The sequence below is a fragment of the Schistocerca nitens genome, chromosome 6 (assembly GCF_023898315.1).
Source record: "Schistocerca nitens isolate TAMUIC-IGC-003100 chromosome 6, iqSchNite1.1, whole genome shotgun sequence".
Classification (NCBI taxonomy): Eukaryota; Metazoa; Arthropoda; class Insecta; order Orthoptera; family Acrididae; genus Schistocerca; species Schistocerca nitens.
In genome coordinates, this window is record NC_064619.1 from 695269807 (window position 1) to 695293114 (window position 23308).

Sequence of the window (23308 nt, forward strand, 5' to 3'; positions counted from 1 at the left end):
CTCAGGAGGCGTCTTGTCGGGCTAACCTAAAAAACCCCCATGTGCACTCCACACGTACTCCGCTACCCTTGTAGCCGCTTCCGGCGTGTAGTGCACGCCTGATCTATTCAGCGGGACCCTACATTTCTCCACCCGATAGCGGAGGTCGAGAAATTTGCACCCCAGCTCTCCGCAGAATCGTCTGAGCCTCTGGTTTAAGCCTTCCACTCGGCTCCAAATCAGAGGACCGCGATCGGTTCTGGGAACGATACTGCAAATAGTTAGCTCTGATTCCACCCTGCGAGCGAGGCTTTCCGCCTTCATCAATTCCGCCAACCGCCTGTACGAACTGAGGATGACCTCTGAACCCAGGCGGCAGGAGTCATTGGTGCCGACATGAGCAACAATTTGCAGTCGGGTGCACCCAGTGCTCTCAATCGCCGCCGGCAGGGCCTCCTCCACATCTCGGATGAGATCCCCCGGCAAGCAGACAGAGTGAACACTGGCCTTCTTCCCCGACCTTTTCGCTATTTCCCTAAGGGGCTCCATCACCCGCCTAACGTTGGAGCTCCCACTAACTAATAAACCCCTCCCCACGTGCGCCTGCTCGGACCTTGCTGAAGGAGCAGCCACATGTCCACTCGCAGGCAGAGCGGGCGATGCCACACGGCCAGCCTCCACATTTACCCTCCGCCTCGTGCGCCGCGAACGCCGCTGAACCCGCCTCTCCCCTTGGGGAGAGCGTGGCCCAACCGCGCCCGGTACCCGCGAAGATGTCTCGACATCAGGGACAGTGGGTGAAGCATGTAACACCTGGGGTGTATCTTGCGACGCACCAGACTCCCCACTGCCGCTACACTCTGAGGCAGCAGCCTGAAGACGGCTGACCGTGGCCATCAACACGTTCAGCTGTTCGCGAACAGTGGCCAGCTCCTCCTGCGTCCGTACACAGCGGTCACACATCCTATCCATCCTAAGGAATCAATTTACTGAAGAGAGTTAATCAACTTTTAACTATACTGCTAATTCACTAAAGGCGGCTGACTATTGACTAAACTATGATTGCTAGCCACTTCTTGTAGAAAACAAAGAAAATAGCACTACCTGTCTCTGGACTGTATTGAAAACAAACACTAGCACTACTGGCACTATGATTGACTAAAGGGACTCTCTCTGACTGTATTCAAAACAAACACGAAATCTATGGAACACTGTTAATAGCACTTGACAAATAAAGCTTCCTAAAAGCAAAAACACACGGAAGAAGAAGTGTCAAGTAAGAAAAATACAGTTAATACTTAAATGAAGGTAGCTCGCTGCACAGCAGATGTGAAGCAGACGGCGGTTAGGACGACTGCTAGTGATACGAGGCCGTTGGGATCCAGCACGGCGTTCCGTATTACCTTCCTGAACCCACCGATTCCATATTCTGCTAACAGTCGTTGGATCTCGACCAAAGCGAGCAGCAGTGCCGCGATACGATAAACCGCAATCGCGATAGGCTACAATGCAACTTTTATCAAAGTCGGAAATGTGGTGGTACGCATTTCTCCTCCTTACACGAGGCATCACAACAACGTTTCATCAGGCAACTGCTGTTTGTGTATGAGGAATCGGTTGGAAACTTTTCTCATGTCAGCACGTTGTAGGTATCGCTACCGGCGTCAACCTTGTGTGAATGCTCTGAAAAGTTAATGATTTGCATATCACAGCATGTTCTTTCTGTCGGCTAAATTTCGCGTCTGTAGCACGTAATCTTCGTGGCGTAGCAATTTTAATGGCCAGTAGTGAATGTGAGGTTGTAATCATAGTCAGAACAAACAAAAAACAATGAGAAGTCGTCAGCTCCCAGATGCTCTCTCACACATTCAATTATGTTTCTTTCCCTAACAACGCCAACAGTACCATTTACTACGTCATTTGTGTACTGTACGAAAACTACTGAACAGTAACTTTGGCAGAGCGCAACTCTAGTTGTATCACATGCAATAAAATGAGAATAAGCAATAATATCGGAGAAAAGTATGGAGACTTTATGTCACTCTGCATAAGCAAACGACCCATACTTACCGAACACTCCAGATCCCAAACTGTCTTGCCTTGGGGTCCAGTTGTTTACTCGGGTCGCTGGTACGCGTTGTGTGGAGCTGCCCTGTGCCACACAGATGCGTCACGGCCTCGGTATGCCGGCAGATGGGCTCAATGGCCGCTGCGTGCGCCATTTACGTGAATGGCAGCGAAGGCCGCGAGTCCGGCCCGTGGTCACGTGCGGCGCGACGGGTCACGAGGTCCATGTCGCCGCTGGGGCCGGCTGGCTGCGTAATTGGTCATCACCAGGCCACAGTCCGTGCCGCAGGAGAAGAGCCTTGATACTTAAAGTGGGCTTGGCGCCGCTGCTTCGCGTGTCTGCCACAACCAGCTACGTAACACCATTTTGTATTCGCCTGATTCATTGTTGGCGCATCGATTCATTGTTGGCGCAGATATACGTAGGGATTCCCGATATTTCGGGCTAATGATCCTAAACAAAGAAGGAAAAGGTGAAAGATGAAATGAATATACATTGGGTCTGTACGAGGGAGATGACCTCGAAGGCAATATGACAGAAATAGAAGAGTACGTAGATTAAGAATTTGACAGACCCCTGAAAGATCTAAGTAGGCCCCGGAAATAGAGGACATCCGTCAGAATTATTGATAGCCACAAAACTCTTCCATCCTGCATGCAAGATGTTTGAGACAACCCTCAGACTTCAAGAAGAATCTAATAGTTCTAATTCCAAAGGAATCAATTTAGTAAGTCATAAAAATACTAATACGAATTCTTTACAGAAGAACGGAAAAACTCCTAAAAGCTGACCTTGAGGGAGAACGGTCTGGATTCCGGAGAAATGTAGGAACACGCGAGGCAATAATGACCCTACGACTTATCTTAGAAGATAAGTAAAGAAAAAGCAAACCTATGTCTGTATCATTTGTACACTTAGAGGAACCTTTTGACAATGTTGACTGGAACTTTTTGAAATGCTGAAGGTAGCAAGGTTAGAATACAGGGAGCGAAAGGCTATTTAGAACTTGTACAGACACCAGAAGCCAGTTGTATGAGCCGAAGGGCATGAAAAGGAAGCAGTGGTCGAGAAGAGTGTATTTAGTATTTATTTATTTATCCTTTGACAAAGTACATTGTATGGATCAAGATATATTTTCATTTCAGGTACATAGTATTTACTGTCTACTGTTTAACGAAAATATAATTTATTACAATATTACTCTAGGGATATTCATATTAAATTAGGTTTTGTACAATTTTTTCTTTGATACAATAATGGTATTGCAATTGTTTTGAACTTTCGTACACATAAATTCATTTACACTGTAATAACAGTTTTCTGTTAGAAATTATTGAGACATTTTTTGAAAATATTTTTATTGTTTATTTTTCTCAAGAATGAACGGAGTTTTTCAAGGGCTTTTGGTGCAGCGTATGATGCCTTTTTTTGTATTTTGTGGTGTTGTGCGTAGGCTCATGGAAGAGGTTCCGTTTTCTTGTGTCATGGTTGTGTTCTGTGTGAGACAGGGCTGTAGCCTATCCCTGATGTTATTCGGTCTGTAGACTGAACAAGCAGTAATGGAAACCAAAGAAAAATTTGGAGTAGAAATTATAACCCAGGGAGCAGAAATAAAAACTTTGAGTTTTACCGATGACATTGTAATTGTGTCGGAGACAGCAAAGGACTTGGAAGAGCAGTTGAACACAAAGCACAGTGTGTTGAAATGAGGGTATAAGATGAACCTTAACAAAAGCAAAACGAAGGTAATGGAGTGTAATGATGCTGTGGGAACAGATTAGGGCATGAGACACTTAAAGTAGTGGACGAGTTTTGCTATTTTTGAAGTAAAATAACTGATGATGGCCAAAGTAGACAGGATATAAAATGCAGACTGGCAATGGCAAGAAAAGAGTTTCTGAAGAAGAGAAATTTCCTTACATCGAGGATAGATTTAGGTTTAGGAAGTCTTTTCTGAAGGCATTTGTGTGGACTGTAGCCATGTATGGACGTGAAACATGGATGATAAACAGTTTATACAAAATGAGAATGGAAGCTTTCGAAATGTGATGCTACAGAAGAATGCTGAAATTTTGATCACTAGATCATGTAACTAATGAGGAAGTACTGAATGGAATTGGGAAGACAAGAAATATGTGGCAAAACTTGACTATAGGAAGGGATCGTTAGACCGGACACATTCTGACATATCAAGGGATCATAAGTTTATTATTGGAGGGAAGAGTGTGTGTGTGCGGGAGGGGGGGGGGGGGTTAAAAATCGTAGAGAGACACCAAGATATTAATACAGTAATTACATTCAGAACAATGTAGACTGTAGTAGTTATTCAGAAATGAAGAGGCTTGAATACGATAGAGTAGTGCGAAGAGTTGCACTAGACCAGTTTTCGGACTGAAGACCACAACAATAACGAGCCTACAATGACCAACCAGTACCGCCTGGGTTTTGGGTGGGTTGAGTTTTAACCCCTATACCCTGTACCCATTTTGATAGAGCACACAGATCAGTTCTGAGATTCTCTGTAGCTATCTTCAGGTTTACTGGTTTTGCACCTGGATACAAATGGATGTAATCACAGTACATATGGTATTAGCAATACGACAAAACTGATAGCACATCATTGTCATACAAGCCGGCCGGTGTGGCCGAGCGGTTCTAGGCGCTTCAGTCCGGAACCGCGCTGCTGCTTCTGTCGCAAGTTCGACTCCTGCCTCGGGCATGGATGTGTGTGATGTCCTTAGGTTAGTTAGGTTTAAGTAGTTCTAAGTCTAGGGGACTGATGACCTCAGAAGTTAAGTCCCATAGTGCTTAGAGCCATTTTAACCCATTGACATACAATGAGAAGAGAGTAGCAATAATAGCGAACGCTAGGGGACACCTAATACTCCCTGTCTCCATTGTGACTTTATGGTGTCAGGCATGACGCGTTGCTAACGAGATGAGCTCACTGATCTGCAGTAAAGACCCATAATTTCTTCCTACTTAGGTTCTTAGAGTGGGGTGCTGACCACACGCCTCTCATATCCGCATCCTCATCTGAGGATGACACGGCGGTCGGATGGTCCCGATGGGCCACTTGTGGCCTGAAGACGGAGTGCATTTAGGTTCTTAGGACGTCTAAACTTTTTTGAAACTTCATCTCGTGTATTTCTTACGTAGCAGTTTGCCAACCTTTTTTTATTACGGTACTTATGCACATTACTTTTCACGGCCCATAACTCTGGTTGTGGACGTATTGCATTCATGGAATTAATTGTTCTGCAGTTGCACTGGTGAACCTAAATAGTTGTACTACACTTTGCAAGAAATTTAGGCTGTTAAGTTTGGCAAGTAAAACGTCGACGTCGTCGGTGTCAAAGGCTTTGCTGAAGTCTAAAAAACAGCAGCTATTTGTGCATCCACGGCAAGTTCAGGTCATCTGAATGCAGATGTGGTGCTGCAATGTTTACAAAAAACTGATTGGTATTCATCTAGTAGATTGTTCGTAGTTAGATTGTTAGCCGATCATGGACTACGAGATCGGTTCAAAAAATTCCGGAACTTTGTCCACAAAATTTTTCTACTCTTACCCATTACTTATTGTGCATGGTCTTCGAAATACTCTCCTGCACAATTGATTCACAGCTTCGAATGCCGTTTCCAATTCCGGAAGCAGTCTTGGTACGCCTCTTGCTGAATTGCTCGAAGTACCGTCTGCTAATTTTCTTTCCTCTGTGGTATCGTTTCAGTGGGGTTTTCAACTTTGAAAATAATACAAAATCCTCAGGGTCCAGGTCTGGAGAGTACGGAGGATGAGGCTGCACAGTGATTTCGTTTTTTTGTGCAACAATCACGCACCAACAGGGATGAATGGGCAGGTGTGTAATCGTGATGCAAGAGCCATGAACTGTCTCACCACGTTTGTCCCTGTAGCACTAATTCATGATGAACCAATACTTCAAAGTCAAAGAAAACTGTAAATATGGCTTTGACTTTTGAGCTGACCTGCCGAGCTTTCCCGACCCATTGTGAAGCTTGAAACTTGGTCTGAACATCATAACCGTAGACCCACGTCTCATTGCCAGTTATGATTCCTTCGAGGAACATCTAGTTCTCATTTACGCGATCCAAAAGCTCTTCACAGATACCGAGGCGAAGGTCTTTCTGGTCTTGACTCATGAGTCGTGAGACGAACTTTGGCGACAGCACGATGCATTCCAAGATGTTATGTTAGGATTTCATGACATGATGCAACTGAAATGTTGCATTCTTCTGCAATATCACGGACAGTTAGTTTTCGATTGGCACGCATAATTTCGTTGACGTTCCAGACATGAGCGTCGTCGGTAGATGTCGAAGGGCGTCCTGAACGAGGGTCATCTTTAACCTCTGTCCGGCCATTTTTAAACCGTTCGAACCTTACGTACGACTCTGTCAATACCAGGCTGAACCTACTCTCGACATGCGACAAGGGGCGCAGTGTGATATGTGGTTGGTGTGGAAAAATATCCTCGAACCGGCCCTGGTAACACTTGTATCGTATGAAGTACATGTGCCATGAGTTTCAGTTGTGGAAACCTCGCTGTGTTGGACAGGTGTGCGTCTGGCGGTGGGCGGCGACGACGGCGGCGTGTCTGCTGGTGGCTCTGCCGGTGGAGGAGGCGGAGGCGAGGGCCACCAAGCGCAGCGTCACCGACACCTCCGTCATGGGCTACCTCACAGAGGTGAGTGCACAGGAGCGTCGCAGACACCTCCATAATGGCTTACCTCACGGAGGTGAGTGCACAGAAACATCACAGACGTTTCTGTCACTCGCTACCACATGGAGGTGAGGACACAGCAGTATCATGAATACCTCTTTGATGGTCTACCACATTTTGGCGAGAGCGCAGAAGTGTACCACCGTGACATGATCCATGACGGGCGTCTCTGTGATGCTAGACACACCCGTCACGGATTATCTCACGGAGGTGAGTGCACAGAAGCGTCACACACACATCCGTCACGGGTTACCTCATGGAGGTGAGTGCACAGAAGCATCACAGACATCTGCATCATGGATTACCTCACGACTGCACAGAAGCGTCACAGACACCTCCATCATGGGCTACCTCATCGAGGAGAGTGCACAGTAGCATCACAGACACCCCTGTCCCGGATTACCTCACAGAGGTGAGTGCACAGAAGCCTCACAGACACCTCTGTCATAGGTTACTACGTGGATAGCAGTGTCACGGATACTTCTGTCGTGGGATACCTCAAAGAGGTGAGTGCACAGCAGTGTCTCAGACACCTCCATAATGGCTTACCTCACGGAGGTGAGTGCACAGAAACATCACAGACGTTTCTGTCACTCGCTACCACATGGAGGTGAGGGCACAGCAGTATCATGAATACCTCTTTGATGGTCTACCACATTTTGGTGAGAGCACCGAAGTGTCACAGACACTTCTATCTTGGGTTACCCCAGAGTGAGTGCATAGTAGCATCATGGACACCTCCATCGTGGGTTACCTCAAGGAGGTGAGTGCACAGAAGCATCACATACATCTGCATCATGGGTTACCTCACGACTGCACAGAAGCGTCACAGACACCTCCATCATGGGCTACCATATCGAGGAGAGTGCACAGTAGCATCACAGACACCCCTGTCCCGGATTACCTCACACAGGTGAGTGCACAGAAGCCTCACAGACACCTCTGTCATAGGCTACTACGTGGATAGCAGTGTCACGGATACTTCTGTCGTGGGATACCTCAAAGAGGTGAGTGCACAGCAGCGTCTCAGACATCTCCATAATGGCTTAACTCACGGAGGTGGGTGCACAGAAACATCACAGACGTTTCTGTCACTCGCTACCACATGGAGGTGAGGACACAGTAGTATCATGAATACCTCATTGATGGTCTACCACATTTTGGAGAGAGCACAGGAGTGTCACAGACACTTCTATCTTGCGTTACCCCAGAGTGAGTGCATAGTAGCATCAGGGACACCTCCATCGTGGGTTACCTCAAGGAAGTGAGTGCACAGAAGCATCACATACATCTGCATCATGGGTTACCTCACGACTGCACAGAAGCGTCACAGACACCTCCATCATGGGCTACTTAATCGAGGAGAGTGCACAGTAGCATCACATACACCCCTGTCCGGGATTACCTCACAGAGGTGAGTGCACAGAAGCCTCACAGACACCTCTGTCATAGGCTACTACGTGGATAGCAGTGTCACGGATACTTCTGTTGTGGGATACCTCAAAGAGGTGAGTGCACAGCAGCGTCTCAGACACCTCCATAATGGCTTACCTCACGGAGGTGAGTGCACAGAAACATCACAGACGTTTCTGTCACTCGCTACCACATGGAGGTGAGGACACAGCAGTATCATGAATACCTCTTTGATGGTCTACCACATTTTGGTGAGAGCACAGAAGTGTCACAGACACTTCTATCTTGGGTTACCCCAGAGTGAGTGCATAGTAGCATCATGGACACCTCCATCGTGGGTTACCTCAAGGACGTGAGTGCACAGACGCATCACCTACATCTGCATCATGGGTTACCTCACGACTGCACAGAAGCGTCACAGACACCTCCATGATGGGCTACCTCATCGAGGATAGTGCACAGCAGCATCACAGACATCCCTGTCCCAGATTACCTCACAGAGGTGAGCGCACAGAAGCCTCACAGACTGTCATAGGCTACTACATGGATAGCAGTGTCACGGATACTTCTGTCGTGGGATACCTCAAAGAGGTGAGCGCACAGCAGCGTCTCAGACACCTCCATAATGGCTTACCTCACAGAGGTGAGTGCACAGAAACATCACAGACGTTTCTGTCACTCGCTACCACATTGAGGTGAGGACACAGCAGTATCATGAAGACCTCTTTGATGCTCTACCACATTTTGGTGAGAGCACCGAAGTGTTACAGACACTTCTATCTTGGGTTACCCCAGAGTGAGTGCATAGTAGCATCATGGACACCTCCATCGTGGGTTACCTCAAGGAGGTGAGTGCACAGAAGCATCACATACATCTGCATCATGGGTTACCTCACGACTGCACAGGAGCGTCACAGACACCTCCATCATGGGCTACCTCATCGAGGAGAGTGCACAGCAACATCACCGACACCCCTGTCCGGATTACCTCACAGAGGTGAGTGCACAGAGGCCTCACAGACACCTCTGTCATAGGCTACTACGTGGATAGCAGTGTCACGGATACATCTGTCGTGGTATATCTCAAAGAGGTGAGTGCACAGCAGCGTCTCAGACACCTCCATAATGGCTTACCTCACGGAGGTGAGTAAACAGAAACATCACAGACGTTTCTGTCACTCGCTACCATATGGAGGTGAGGACACAGCAGTATCATGAATACCTCTTTGATGGTCTACCACATTTTGGTGAGAGCACAGAAGTGTCAGAGACACTTCTATCTTGGGTTACCCCAGAGTGAGTGCATAGTAGCATCATGGACACCTCCATCGTGGGTTACCTCAAGGAGGTGAGTGCACAGAAGCATCACATATATCTGCACCATGGGTTACCTCACGACTGCACAGAAGCGTCACAGACACCTCCATCATGGGCTACCTCATCGAGGAGAGTGCACAGCAGCAGCACAGACACCCCTGTCCCGGATTACCTCACAGAGGTGAGTGCACAGAAGCCTCACAGACACCTCTGTCATAGGCTACTACGTGGATAGCAGTGTCACGGATACTTCTGTCGTGGGATACCTCAAAGAGGTGAGTGCACAGCAGCGTCTCAGACACCTCCATAATGGCTTGCCTCACGGAGATGAGTGCACAGAAACATCACAGACGTTTCTGTCACTTGCTACCACATGGAGGTGAGGACACAGCAGTATCATGAAACCTCTTTGATGGTCTACCACATTTTGGTGAGAGCACAGAAGTGTCACAGACACTTCTATCTTGGGTTACCTCAGAGTGAGTACATAGTAGCATCATGGACACCTCCATCGTGGGTTACCTCAAGGAGGTGAGTGCACAGAAGCATCACATACATCTGCATCATGGGTTACCTCACGACTGCACAGAAGCGTCACAGACACCTCCATCATGGGCTACCTCATCGAGGAGAGTGCACAGTAGCATCACAGCTACCCCTGTCCCGGATTACCTCACAGAGGTGAGTGCACAGAAGCCTCACAGACACCTCTGTCATAGGCTACTACGTGGATAGCAGTGTCACGGATACTTCTGACGTGGGATACCTCAAAGAGGTGAGTGCACAGCAGCGTCTCAGACACCTCCATAATGGCTTACCTCACGGAGGTGAGTGCACAGAAACATCACAGACGTTTCTGTCACTCGCTACCACATGGAGGTGAGGACACAGCAGTATCATGAATACCTCTTTGATGGTCTACCACATTTTGGTGAGAGCACAGAAGTGTCACAGACACTTGTATCTTGGGTTACCCCAGAGTGAGTGCATAGTAGCATCATGGACACCTCCATCGTGGGTTACCTCAAGGAGGTGAGTGCACAGAAGCATCACATACATCTGCATCATGGGTTACCTCACGACTGCACAGGAGCGTCACAGACACCTCCATCATGGGCTACCTCATCGAGGAGAGTGCACAGCAACATCACCGACACCCCTGTCCGGATTACCTCACAGAGGTGAGTGCACAGAGGCCTCACAGACACCTCTGTCATAGGCTACTACGTGGATAGCAGTGTCACGGATACATCTGTCGTGGTATATCTCAAAGAGGTGAGTGCACAGCAGCGTCTCAGACACCTCCATAATGGCTTACCTCACGGAGGTGAGTAAACAGAAACATCACAGACGTTTCTGTCACTCGCTACCATATGGAGGTGAGGACACAGCAGTATCATGAATACCTCTTTGATGGTCTACCACATTTTGGTGAGAGCACAGAAGTGTCAGAGACACTTCTATCTTGGGTTACCCCAGAGTGAGTGCATAGTAGCATCATGGACACCTCCATCGTGGGTTACCTCAAGGAGGTGAGTGCACAGAAGCATCACATATATCTGCACCATGGGTTACCTCACGACTGCACAGAAGCGTCACAGACACCTCCATCATGGGCTACCTCATCGAGGAGAGTGCACAGCAGCAGCACAGACACCCCTGTCCCGGATTACCTCACAGAGGTGAGTGCACAGAAGCCTCACAGACACCTCTGTCATAGGCTACTACGTGGATAGCAGTGTCACGGATACTTCTGTCGTGGGATACCTCAAAGAGGTGAGTGCACAGCAGCGTCTCAGACACCTCCATAATGGCTTGCCTCACGGAGATGAGTGCACAGAAACATCACAGACGTTTCTGTCACTTGCTACCACATGGAGGTGAGGACACAGCAGTATCATGAAACCTCTTTGATGGTCTACCACATTTTGGTGAGAGCACAGAAGTGTCACAGACACTTCTATCTTGGGTTACCTCAGAGTGAGTACATAGTAGCATCATGGACACCTCCATCGTGGGTTACCTCAAGGAGGTGAGTGCACAGAAGCATCACATACATCTGCATCATGGGTTACCTCACGACTGCACAGAAGCGTCACAGACACCTCCATCATGGGCTACCTCATCGAGGAGAGTGCACAGTAGCATCACAGCTACCCCTGTCCCGGATTACCTCACAGAGGTGAGTGCACAGAAGCCTCACAGACACCTCTGTCATAGGCTACTACGTGGATAGCAGTGTCACGGATACTTCTGACGTGGGATACCTCAAAGAGGTGAGTGCACAGCAGCGTCTCAGACACCTCCATAATGGCTTACCTCACGGAGGTGAGTGCACAGAAACATCACAGACGTTTCTGTCACTCGCTACCACATGGAGGTGAGGACACAGCAGTATCATGAATACCTCTTTGATGGTCTACCACATTTTGGTGAGAGCACAGAAGTGTCACAGACACTTGTATCTTGGGTTACCCCAGAGTGAGTGCATAGTAGCATCATGGACACCTCCATCGTGGGTTACCTCAAGGAGGTGAGTGCACAGAAGCATCACATACATCTGCATAATGGGTTACCTACGACTGCACAGAAGCGTCACAGACACCTCCATCATGGGCTACCTCATCGAGGAGAGTGCACAGTAGCATCACAGACACCCCTATCCCGGATTACCTCACAGAGGTGAGTGCACCGAAGCCTCACAAACACCCCTGTCATACGCTACTACGTGGATAGCAGTGTCACGGATACTTCTGTCGTGGGATACCTCAAAGAGGTGAGTGCACAGCAGCGTCTCAGACACCTCCATAATGGCTTAACTCACGGAGGTGAGTGCACAGAAACATCACAGACGTTTCTGTCACTCGCTACCACATGGAGGTGAGGACACAGCAGTATCATGAATACCTCTTTCATGGTCTATCACATTTTGGTGAGAGCACAGAAGTGACACAGACACTTCTATCTTGGGTTACCCCAGAGTGAGTGCATAGTAGCATCATGGACACCTCCATCGTGGGTTACCTCAAGGAGGTGAGTGCACAGAAGCATCACATACATCTGCATCATGGGTTACCTCACGACTGCACAGAAGCGTCACAGACACCTCCATCATGGCCTACCTCATCGAGGAGAGTGCACAGCAACATCACAGACACCCCTGACCCGGACTACCTCCCAGAGGTGAGTGCACAGAAGCCTCACAGACACCTCTGTCATAGGCTACTACGTGGATAGCAGTGTCACGGATACTTCAGTCGTGGGATATCTCAAAGAGGTGAGTGCACAGCAGCGTCTCAGACACCTCCATAATGGCTTACCTCACGGAGGTGAGTAAACAGAAACATCACAGACGTTTCTGTCACTCGCTACCACATGGAGGTGAGGACACAGATCATGAATACCTCTTTGATGGTCTACCACATTTTGGTGAGAGCACAGAAGTGTCACAGACACTTCTATCTTGTGTTACCCCAGAGTGAGTGCATAGTAGCATCATGGACACCTCCATCGTGGGTTCCCTCAAGGAGGTGAGTGCACAGAAGCATCACATACATCTGCATAATGGGTTACCTCACGACTGCACAGAAGGGTCACAGACATCTCCATCATGGGCTACCTCATCGAGGAGAGTGCACAGCAGCATCACAGACACCCCTGTCCCGGATTACCTCACAGAGGTGAGTGCACAGAAGCCTCACAGACACCTCTGTGATAGGCTACTACGTGGATAGCAGTGTCACGGATACTTCTGTCGTGGGATACCTCAAAGAGGTGAGTGCACAGCAGCGTCTCAGACACCTCCATAATGGCTTACCTTGCCCGCATCTCGTGGTCGTGCGGTAGCATTCTCGCTTCCCACGCCCGTGTTCCCGGGTTCGATTCCCGGCGGGGTCAGGTATTTTCTCTGCCTCGTGATGGCTGGGTGTTGTGTGCTGTCCTTAGGTTAGTTAGGTTTAAGTAGTTCTTAGTTCTAGGGGACTTATGACCACAGCAGTTGAGTCCCATAGTGCTCAGAGCCATTTAATGGCTTACCTCACGGAGGTGAGTGCACAGAAACATCACAGACGTTTCTGTCACTCGCTACCACATGGAGGTGAGGGCACAGCAGTATCATGAATACCTCTTTGATGGTCTACCACATATTGGTGAGAGCACAGAAGTGTCACAGACACTTCTATCTTGGGTTACCCCAGAGTGAGTGCATAGTAGCATCATGGACACCTCCATCGTGGGTTACCTCAAGGAGGTGAGTGCACAGAAGCATCACATACATCTGCATCATGGGTTACCTCACGACTGCACAGAAGCGTCACAGACACCTCCATCATATGCTACCTCATCGAGGAGAGTGCAAAGCAGCATCACAGACACCCCTGTCATGGATTACCTCACAGAGGTGAGTGCACAGAAGCCTCACAAACACCCCTGTCATAGGCTACTACGTGGATAGCAGTGTCACGGATACTTCTGTCGTGGGATACCTCAAAGAGGTGAGTGCACAGCAGCGTCTCAGACACCTCCATAATGGCTTACCTCACGGAGGTGAGTGCACAGAAACATCACAGACGTTTCTGTCACTCGCTACCACATGGAGGTGAGGACACAGCAGTATCATGAATACCTCTTTGATGGTCTACCACATTTTGGTGAGAGCACAGAAGAGTCACTACCACTTCTATCTTGGGTTACCCCAGAGTGAGTGCATAGTAGCATCATGGACACCTCCATCGTGGGTTACCTCAAGGAGGTGAGTGCACAGAAGCATCACATACATCTGCATCATGGGTTACCTCACGACTGCACAGAAGCGTCACAGACACCTCCATCATGGGCTACCTCATCGAGGAGAGTGCAAAGCAGCATCACAGACACCCCTGTCCCGGATTACCTCACTGAGGTGAGTGCACAGAAGCCTCACAGACACCTCTGTCATAGGCTACTACATGGATAGCAGTGTCATGGATACTTCTGTCGTGGGATACCTCAAAGAGGTGAGTGCACAGCAGCGTCTCAGACACCTCCATAATGGCTTACCTCACGGAGGTGAGTGCACAGAAACATCACAGACGTTTCTGTCACTCGCTACCACAGGGAGGTGAGGGCACAGCAGTATCATGAATACCTCTTTGATGGTCTACCACATTTTGGTGAGAGCACAGAAGAGTCACAGACACTTCTATCTTGGGTTACCCCAGAGTGAGTGCATAGTAGCATCATGGACACCTCCATCGTGGGTTACCTCAAGGAGGTGAGTGCACAGAAGCATCACATACATCTGCATCATGGGTTACCTCACGACTGCACAGAAGCGTCACAGACACCTCCATCATGGGCTACCTCATCGAGGAGAGTGCACAGCAGCATCACAGACACCCCTGTCCCGGATTACCTCACAGAGGTGAGTGCACAGAAGCCTCACAGACACCTCTGTCATAGGCTACTACGTGGATAGCAGTGTCACGGATACTTCTGTCGTGGGATACCTCAAAGAGGTGAGTGCACAGCAGCGTCTCAGACACCTCCATAATGGCTTACCTTGCTCGCATCTCGTGGTCGTGCGGTAGCGTTCTCGCATCCCACGCCCGTGTTCCCGGGTTCGATTCCCGGCGGGGTCAGGGATTTTCTCTGCCTTGTGATGGCTGGGTGTTGTGTGCTGTACTTACGTTAGTTAGGTTTAAGTAGTTCTAAGTTCTAGGGGACTTATGACCACAGCAGTTGAGTCCCATAGTGCTCAGAGCCATTTAATGGCTTACCTCACGGAGGTGAGTGCACAGAAACATCACATACGTTTCTGTCACTCGCTACCACATGGAGGTGAGGGCACAGCAGTATCATGAATACCTCTTTGATGGTCTACCACATTTTGGGGAGAGCACAGAAGTGTCACAGACACTTCTATCTTGGGTTACCCCAGAGTGAGTGCATAGTAGCAACATGGACATCTCCATCGTGGGTTACCTCAAGGAGGTGAGTGCACAGAAGCATCACATACATCTGCATCATGGGTTACCTCACGACTGCACAGAAGCGTCACAGACACCTCCATCATGGGCTACCTCATCGAGGAGAGTGCACAGCAGCATCACAGACACCCCTGTCCCGGATTACCTCACAGAGGTGAGTGCACAGAAGCCTCACAGACACCTCTGTCATAGGCTACTACGTGGATAGCAGTGTCACGGATACTTCTGTCGTGGGATACCTCAAAGAGGTGAGTGCACAGCAGCGTCTCAGACACCTCCATAATGGCTTACCTCACGGAGGTGAGTGCACAGAAACATCGCAGACGTTTCAGTCACTCGCTACCACATGGATGTGAGGACACAGCACTATCATGAATACCTCTTTGATGATCTACCACATTTTGGTGAGAGCACAGATGTGTCACAGACTCTTCTATCTTGGGTTACCCCAGAGTGAGTGCATAGTAGCATGATGTCCACCTCCATCGTGGGTTACCTCAAGGAGGTGAGTGCACAGAAGCATCACATACATCTGCCTCATGGGTTACCTCACGACTGCACAGAAGCGTCACAGACACCTCCATGATGGGCTACCTTATCGAGGAGAGTGCACAGTAGCATCACAGACACCCCTGTCCCGGATTACCTCACAGAGGTGAGTGCACAGAAGCATCACAGACACCTCTGTCATAGGCTACTACGTGGATAGCAGGGTCACGGATACTTCTGTCGTGGGATACCTCAAAGAGATGAGTGCATAGCAGCGTCTCAGACACCTCCATAATGGCTTACCTTGCCCGCATCTCGTGGTCGTGCGGTAGCGTTCTCGCTTCTCACGCCCGGGTTCCCTTGTTCGATTCCCGGCGGGGTCAGGGATTATCTCTGCCTCGTGATGGCTGGGTGTTGTGTGCTGTCCTTAGGTTAGTTAGGTTTAAGTAGTTCTAAGTTCTAGGGGACTTATGACCACAGCAGTTGAGTCCCATAGTGCTCAGAGCCATTTAATGGCTTACCTCACGGAGGTGAGTGCACAGAAACATCACAGACGTTTCTGTCACTCGCTACCACATGGAGGTGTGGGCACAGCAGTATCATGAATACCTCTTTGATTTTCTACCACATTTTGGCGAGAGCGCAGAAGTGTTACCACCGTGAGATGATCCATGACGTGGGTGTCTGTGCTGCTAGACACCCCCGTCACGGATTATCTCATGGAGGCGAGTGCACAGAAGCGTCACACACACATCCGTCACGGGTTACCTCATGGAGGTGAGTGCATAGAAGCATCACAGACATCTGCATCATGGGTTACTTCAGGACTGCACAGAAGCGTCGCAGACAGCTCCATCAAGGGCTAGCTCATGGAGGAGAGTGCACAGTAGCATCACAGACACCCCTGTCCCGGATTACCTCACAGAGGTGAGTGCACAGAAGCATCACAGAAACCTCTGTCATAGGCTACTACGTGGATAGCAGTGTCACGGATACTTCTGTCGTGGGATACCTCAAAGAGGTGAGTGCACAGCAGCGTCTCAGACACCTCCATAATGGCTTACCTTGCTCGCATCTCGTGGTCGTGCGGTAGCGTTCTCGCTTCCCACCCCCATGTTCCCGGGTTCGATTCCCGGCGGGGTCAGGGATTTTCTCTGCCTTGTGATGGCTGGGTGTTGTGTGCTGTACTTAGGTTAGTTAGGTTTAAGTAGTTCTAAGTTCAAGGGGACTTATGACCACAGCAGTTGAGTCCCATAGTGCTCAGAGCCATTTAATGGCTTACCTCACGGAGGTGAGTGCACAGAAACATCACAGACGTTTCTGTCACTCGCTACCACATGGAGGTGAGGGCACAGCAGTATCATGAATACCTCTTTGATGGTCTACCACATTTTGGCGAGAGCGCAGAAGTGTTATCTCTATGAGGTAATCCGTGACGGGGGTGTCTGTGATGCTAGACACCCCCGTCACGGATTACCTTACGGAGGTGAGTGCACAGAAGCGTCACACACACTCATCCGTCACGGGTTACCTCATGGAGGTGAGTGCACAGAAGCATGACAGACATCTGGATCATGGGTTACCTCACGACTGCACAGAAGCGTCACAGACATCTCCATCATGGGCTATCTCTTGGAGGAGAGTGCGCAGTAGCATCACAGACACCCCCGTCACGGATTACCTCACAGAGGTGAGTGCACAGAAGCGTCACAGACACCTCCATCATGGGTTACCTCATGGAGGAGAGTGCACAGTAGCATCACAGACACCCCTGTCACGAATTACCTCACAGAGGTGAGTGCACAGAAGTGTCACAGACACCTCCGTCATGGGTTATCTTACGTAGGTGAGTGCATAGAAGTGTCACAGACACTTCTGTCATGGGCTACTACATAGAGATGAGTGATCAGCAGTATCATGAATACCTCTGTCTTGAGTTACCACATTTTGGTGAGAGTACAGAAGTGTCACAGACACCTTCATCATAGGTTACCTCACAGAAGTGAGTCTGCAGAGCGCATCACGTATCACTGCTGGCTGGAGGGCAGGTGTTCGTAGCCAACAGTGCTGTGTTCTGTCAGCATTTCCACTGAACAACTTCAGAGGTGACAAGATAAAACTGGCACAGAAAATATTTATGAGCCTGACTCGCAACTGGCCTAAGTTAATGAACAGGAGGACTGCCCATCAGAGGCAATGCTGGAAACTGTGATTGGGATCCAATAATCGGTTGCTGTCAAATGTCTGTGCATGTATATCTTCCACATGATGTGTTCCGAATATTTCGTTGTTTCATTACATCCGAGTGAGTGAGAGGTGATGACACCGCTTTCCTCGCCCTCTGCCCTACGCTCCAGAAATCCCAACAATCCTTCCAAATCTACCTCAATCAGTTTACCTCCTGGTGTAACCGATGGCTTATCAAAATCAGCCCCTCCAAAACTCAGGCAATAATTGTAGGACAAGCTGCCCACACCTTCCCCTGCACGAGTTCTACCTTACCATTTACGACTGTCCTATCCACTAACGCACTAAAATGTCTTAGACTAATGCTCAACTGGCAACTAACGTGGAAACCTCACTTATTAACCATCCAACGGAAAACCCACAATAGACTAAAATTACTAACCAGCCAAATTTGGGATTACACCCCTCCAGTACGCACCACACCTACGAAACCCTTTTCTGGCCCATCCTCTGCTATGCAAGTGTTACATGGATCTCAACCCCATCAGACTTCTATAAGCCTCTCCAAATCGTCAAATGATATGCACTCCGCCTCACTTTCCTCATCCGTTAACCATCCCCCACATGGTTTATCTATCATCTTATCAAATTCCCACCCTTCCTCAACCACATCTCCTATACTATCCGCAAACTAGATTCCAATAACCCTATTGTCTCCCTTCTGATCACCAACACTGGTATGCTGCTGCGCCTTCACAAACACATCCCTCCATCCCTACACCTCCACACACTCCATATCCCATCTCAACCCTATTTCAACAAACTCCCGCTCCCAGACAATGAGATACGCCCCAATATTTATCCCTCTTGGTAAACTTTAACTCTTCCCTACCTCTCCCAGTCTACATTAGAACCTCCTTCTCCTTTTTCCTCTCCATCCATCCCTGTCAGTTTGCTCTTGCAAGCACTACCCTCTCCATACACCACTCTACTCCTCACCCTCTGTCATTTCCACTGTATTCCCACTATCTGCCTCACCTCCTACCTATCATACCCACAGTTTCCGTACCTAACAGCCCATACCTCTTTATGCACATCCCTCAATCCTATGGAACATATTCTCTCCTGCCACTACACTTCCTACCCAGTCCAGGTCCTTCAAATTTAAGTGAAAGCGCAGTGCTCCAGTGTTTTTTAACAGAAGAATATCACCACATTGCAATTGTGTTTTTTAAATTGTACGTATTTTTTGTCCTTTTAGCTGTCTACCGTTAAGATCCTTAATTTAAAACGAAAATTCATGATATTCCTTTGTCTCTCATATTTGTAAGAATGTTCTTAGCGGAAGAGCGGAGTATTGAACTGCTGACAGCCCCCCTGCCCCGTTCATATGGAGCGAGAGGTATGAAATAACAATACGGAAAAAAGTGAGTGAGGGGAGTACCAAAAGTTGGTTATTCATCAATTTTACTGCCATAACAGGTGATAAAAATCAACTACGTTTTTTGATTATGTAGCGGGAACTTCATACACCAGCAAATCTAGTGGACTCTGAGTTTGATTGTTATCCCCTGCTATGACAGTATGGAAAGTTGGTTATAGGTCCAGTTTTTGCCAGTAGAGGGGCCTGATGACAGCGCAGCGTGTCATCGAAACCAGTCACATTTGAATGAGGAGATTGAAACACGCGGCTGAAGATGTTACCATTAATTCTCATGTATAGTCGTTCATCTTCTGTGAGTTAATCCACGTATGAATTAAACAGTTTCTGGACTTACTGATTAGCATTAATTCTCATATACTGACCAGTTGTTGTCCCACTCTCCATCCAAAACAGAAGATGGATATACGAAAGAAAGACTATATGGGCATTTTCAGCGAGACCGAGCAACAGTACACACTGACTCGACTACCTAGTCACGAGCCCATGAGGTATTCTGTGAAAAGAGGACAATCATCAGAAGCAGCAAAATCTGCTAGCCACCTCGATCGCCTGGTCTCTCACCTTGTGGTTTTTATCTATGGGGAAAATTGAAGTTCATGTGGACTCACATAATGCCCATACACTGTAAAAGTTAAAGCAGAATACTGAAACGTTATTGCTGCTATCCATCCCTCAGGCAAAGCTGCTGCGTGTGTGTCACAGTTTGATAAATGAAGTTCTGCTCTGCAGCGACGTGAGCGTTGGCCATTTTCAGTATCTCCTGTGACATTTATTAACAAGGGTATAACCTGTGTCAATCTTATCGATATAAATAAAAATGTAAATTTTCGTTTGGTCAAAATTGTTAATCTCAGAAAGTTATTGATGGATTGCTTTGAAATTTAGACAAAATGTTGCATTCTAATATTTCTTTGTTTCCCTCCTATTTAATGTTTGTCGCAGTGTTTCCCTACTATTAAGCTTATAAAAATTGTATATTACATATATAAAAAAATAGGTATATAAAACTCAAGAATATACGAGGCCTGTTCAGAAAGTAAGCTCCGATTGATTGCCAAATTGAAACCACAGTGAACATCAGAAATGTTTTACTTGTAACAATTAGCTACACCTTTCAGCTACTTCTCTACGTAGTCGCCGTTCTGACTTAGACTTTTGTCATAGCGTTGTACCAACTTTTCAATAGCCTCATCATAGAAGGCAGCCGCCAGTGCTTTCCGCCAATTCTCCACGCTACACCTCGTTGTCTGTGTCAAAATGTTGTCTTCAAAGACAGCGGTTCATGTGACCAGAGATGAAACTCATGGGGAGACAATTGCGGACTGTATTGTGGGTAATCTCACATTTCCATGTGAAAACGATGCAGGAGCATCTTCATTGCCCCTGCAGAATGCGGCTGAGAATTGTCTTGAAGAAGAAACAGCACGACAGTTATGTAATGTTAGCTGCATAGCTTCAGGAGAAAGTTCTCACCAGGCCCTCGTACTTGGCGGCAGACACTATTTTCTAGACATCTTTACGCACTCACTGCGAGCTCAGAAATGAGAAGAGCGACGTGATGCTAACTGGGGTTATACTAGAGACACTACCCAACACATCTGTGTAAAGCTTTATCGGATTTTCATAGTCGTTTCCATTTCGCGACCGATCGGAGCTTACTTTCTGAACGCCCCTCGTATATGTATTCATGTGTTTATATGTATATCTATCTGAGGTTTTTTCTAACAGCATTTCCCTATTATTAAATTTATAACAAATGTGCATTACATATAGTAAAAAATATGCATATAAAACACATGGGTATTCCAATATAACTTCTGGAGATTTGCGATTAGGAACTTTTAGTGTCTATATATGTACAAACATAGATGCATCATATATATATATATATATATATATATATATATATATATATATATATATATATATATATATATATATATATATAGACACTAAAAGTTCCTAATCGCAAATCTGTGTAGCGTAGGTGGAAATTTTAAGTGATTGGGAAAGATATATTTTGAGATTTTTGGTAACAATATTTTCCCTTTATATATATAAAGGGAAAATATTGTTACCAAAAATCTCAAAATATATCTTTCCCAATCACTTAAAATTTCTACACGTTACTATAATAAACGTTTACGTTATACATGGTGTTACAAAAAGGTACGGCCAAACTTTCAGGAAACATTCCTGACACACAAATAAAGAAAAGATGTTATGTGGACATGTGTCCGGAAACGCTTAATTTCCATGTTGGAGCTCATTTTAGATTCGTCAGTATGTACTGTACTTCCTCGATTCGCCGCCAGTTGGCCCAACTGAAGGAAGGTAATGTTGACTTCGGTGCTTGTGTTGACATGCGACTCATTGCTCTACAGTACTAGCATCTAGCACATCAGTACGTAGAATCAACAGGTTAGTGTTCATCACGAACGTGGTTTTGCAGTTAGTGCAATGTTTACAAATGCGGAGTTGGCAGATGCCCATTTGATGTATGGATTAGCACGGGGCGATAGCCGTGGCGCGGTACGTTTGTATCGAGACAGATTTCCAGAACGAATCAATTGATCGGCGTCCTAGGGAGTACGGAACATTCCAGCCTATGACTCGCGACTGGGGAAGACATAGAACGACGAGGACACCTGCAGTGGACGAGGCAATTCTTCGTGCAGTTGACGATAACCCTAATGTCAGCGTCAGAGAAGTTGCTGCTGTACAAGGTAACGTTGACCACGTCACTGTATGGAGAGTGCTACGGGAGAACCAGTTGTTTCCGTACAATGTACAGCGTGTGCAAGCACTATCAGCAGCTGATTGGCCTCCACTGGTACACTTCTGCGAATGGTTCATCCAACAATGTGTCAATCCTCATTTCAGTGCAAATGTTCTCTTTACGGATGAGGCTTCATTCCAACGTGATCAAATTGTAAATTTTCATAATCAACATGTGTGGGCTGACGAGAATCCGCACGCAATTGTGCAATCACGTCATCAACACAGATTTTCTGTGAACGTTTGGGCAGGCATTGTTGGTGATGTCTTGATTGGGCCCCATGTTCTTCCACCTACGCTCAATGGAGCACGTTATCATGATTTCATACTGGATTACCTGTGCTGCTAGAACATGTGCCTTTACAAGTACGACACAACATGTGGTCCATGCACGATGGAGCTCCTGCACATTTCAGTCGAAGTGTTCGTACGCTTCTCAACAATAGATTCGGTGACCGATGGATTGGTAGAGGCGGACCAATTCCATGGCCTCCACGCTCTCCTAACCTCAACCCTCTTGACTTTCATTTATGGGGGCATTTGGAAGCTCTTGTCTACGCAACCCCGGTACCAAATGTAGAGACTCTTCGTGCTCGTATTGTGGACGGCTGTGATACAATACGCCATTCTCCAGGGCTGCATCAGCGCATCAGGGATTACATGCGACGGAGGGTGGATGCATGTATCCTCGCTAACGGAGGACATTTTGAACATTTCCTGTAACAAAGTGTTTGAAGTCACGCTGGTACGTTCTGTTGCTGTGTGTTTCCATTCCATGATTAATGTGATTTGAAGAGAAGTAATAAAATGAGCTCTAACATGGAAAGTAAGCGTTTCCGGACACATGTCCACATAACATATTTTCTTTCTGTGTGAGTGAGGAATGTTTCCTGAAAGTTTGGCCATACCTTTTTGTAACACCCTGTAT

At 47.5% G+C, this 23308-nt stretch overlaps 1 protein-coding gene across 1 annotated transcript in view; it reads left to right on the forward strand.

The window, feature by feature from the left end:
* LOC126263572 (uncharacterized) overlaps positions 1-23308 on the forward strand; it is a 123936-nt gene that overhangs the window by 52961 nt on the left and 47667 nt on the right. Inside the window, exon 2 of the mRNA XM_049960664.1 lies at positions 6622-6750. Within this exon, the coding sequence (XP_049816621.1) occupies positions 6622-6750 (129 nt within the window). The remainder of the gene's footprint in view (positions 1-6621; positions 6751-23308) is intronic.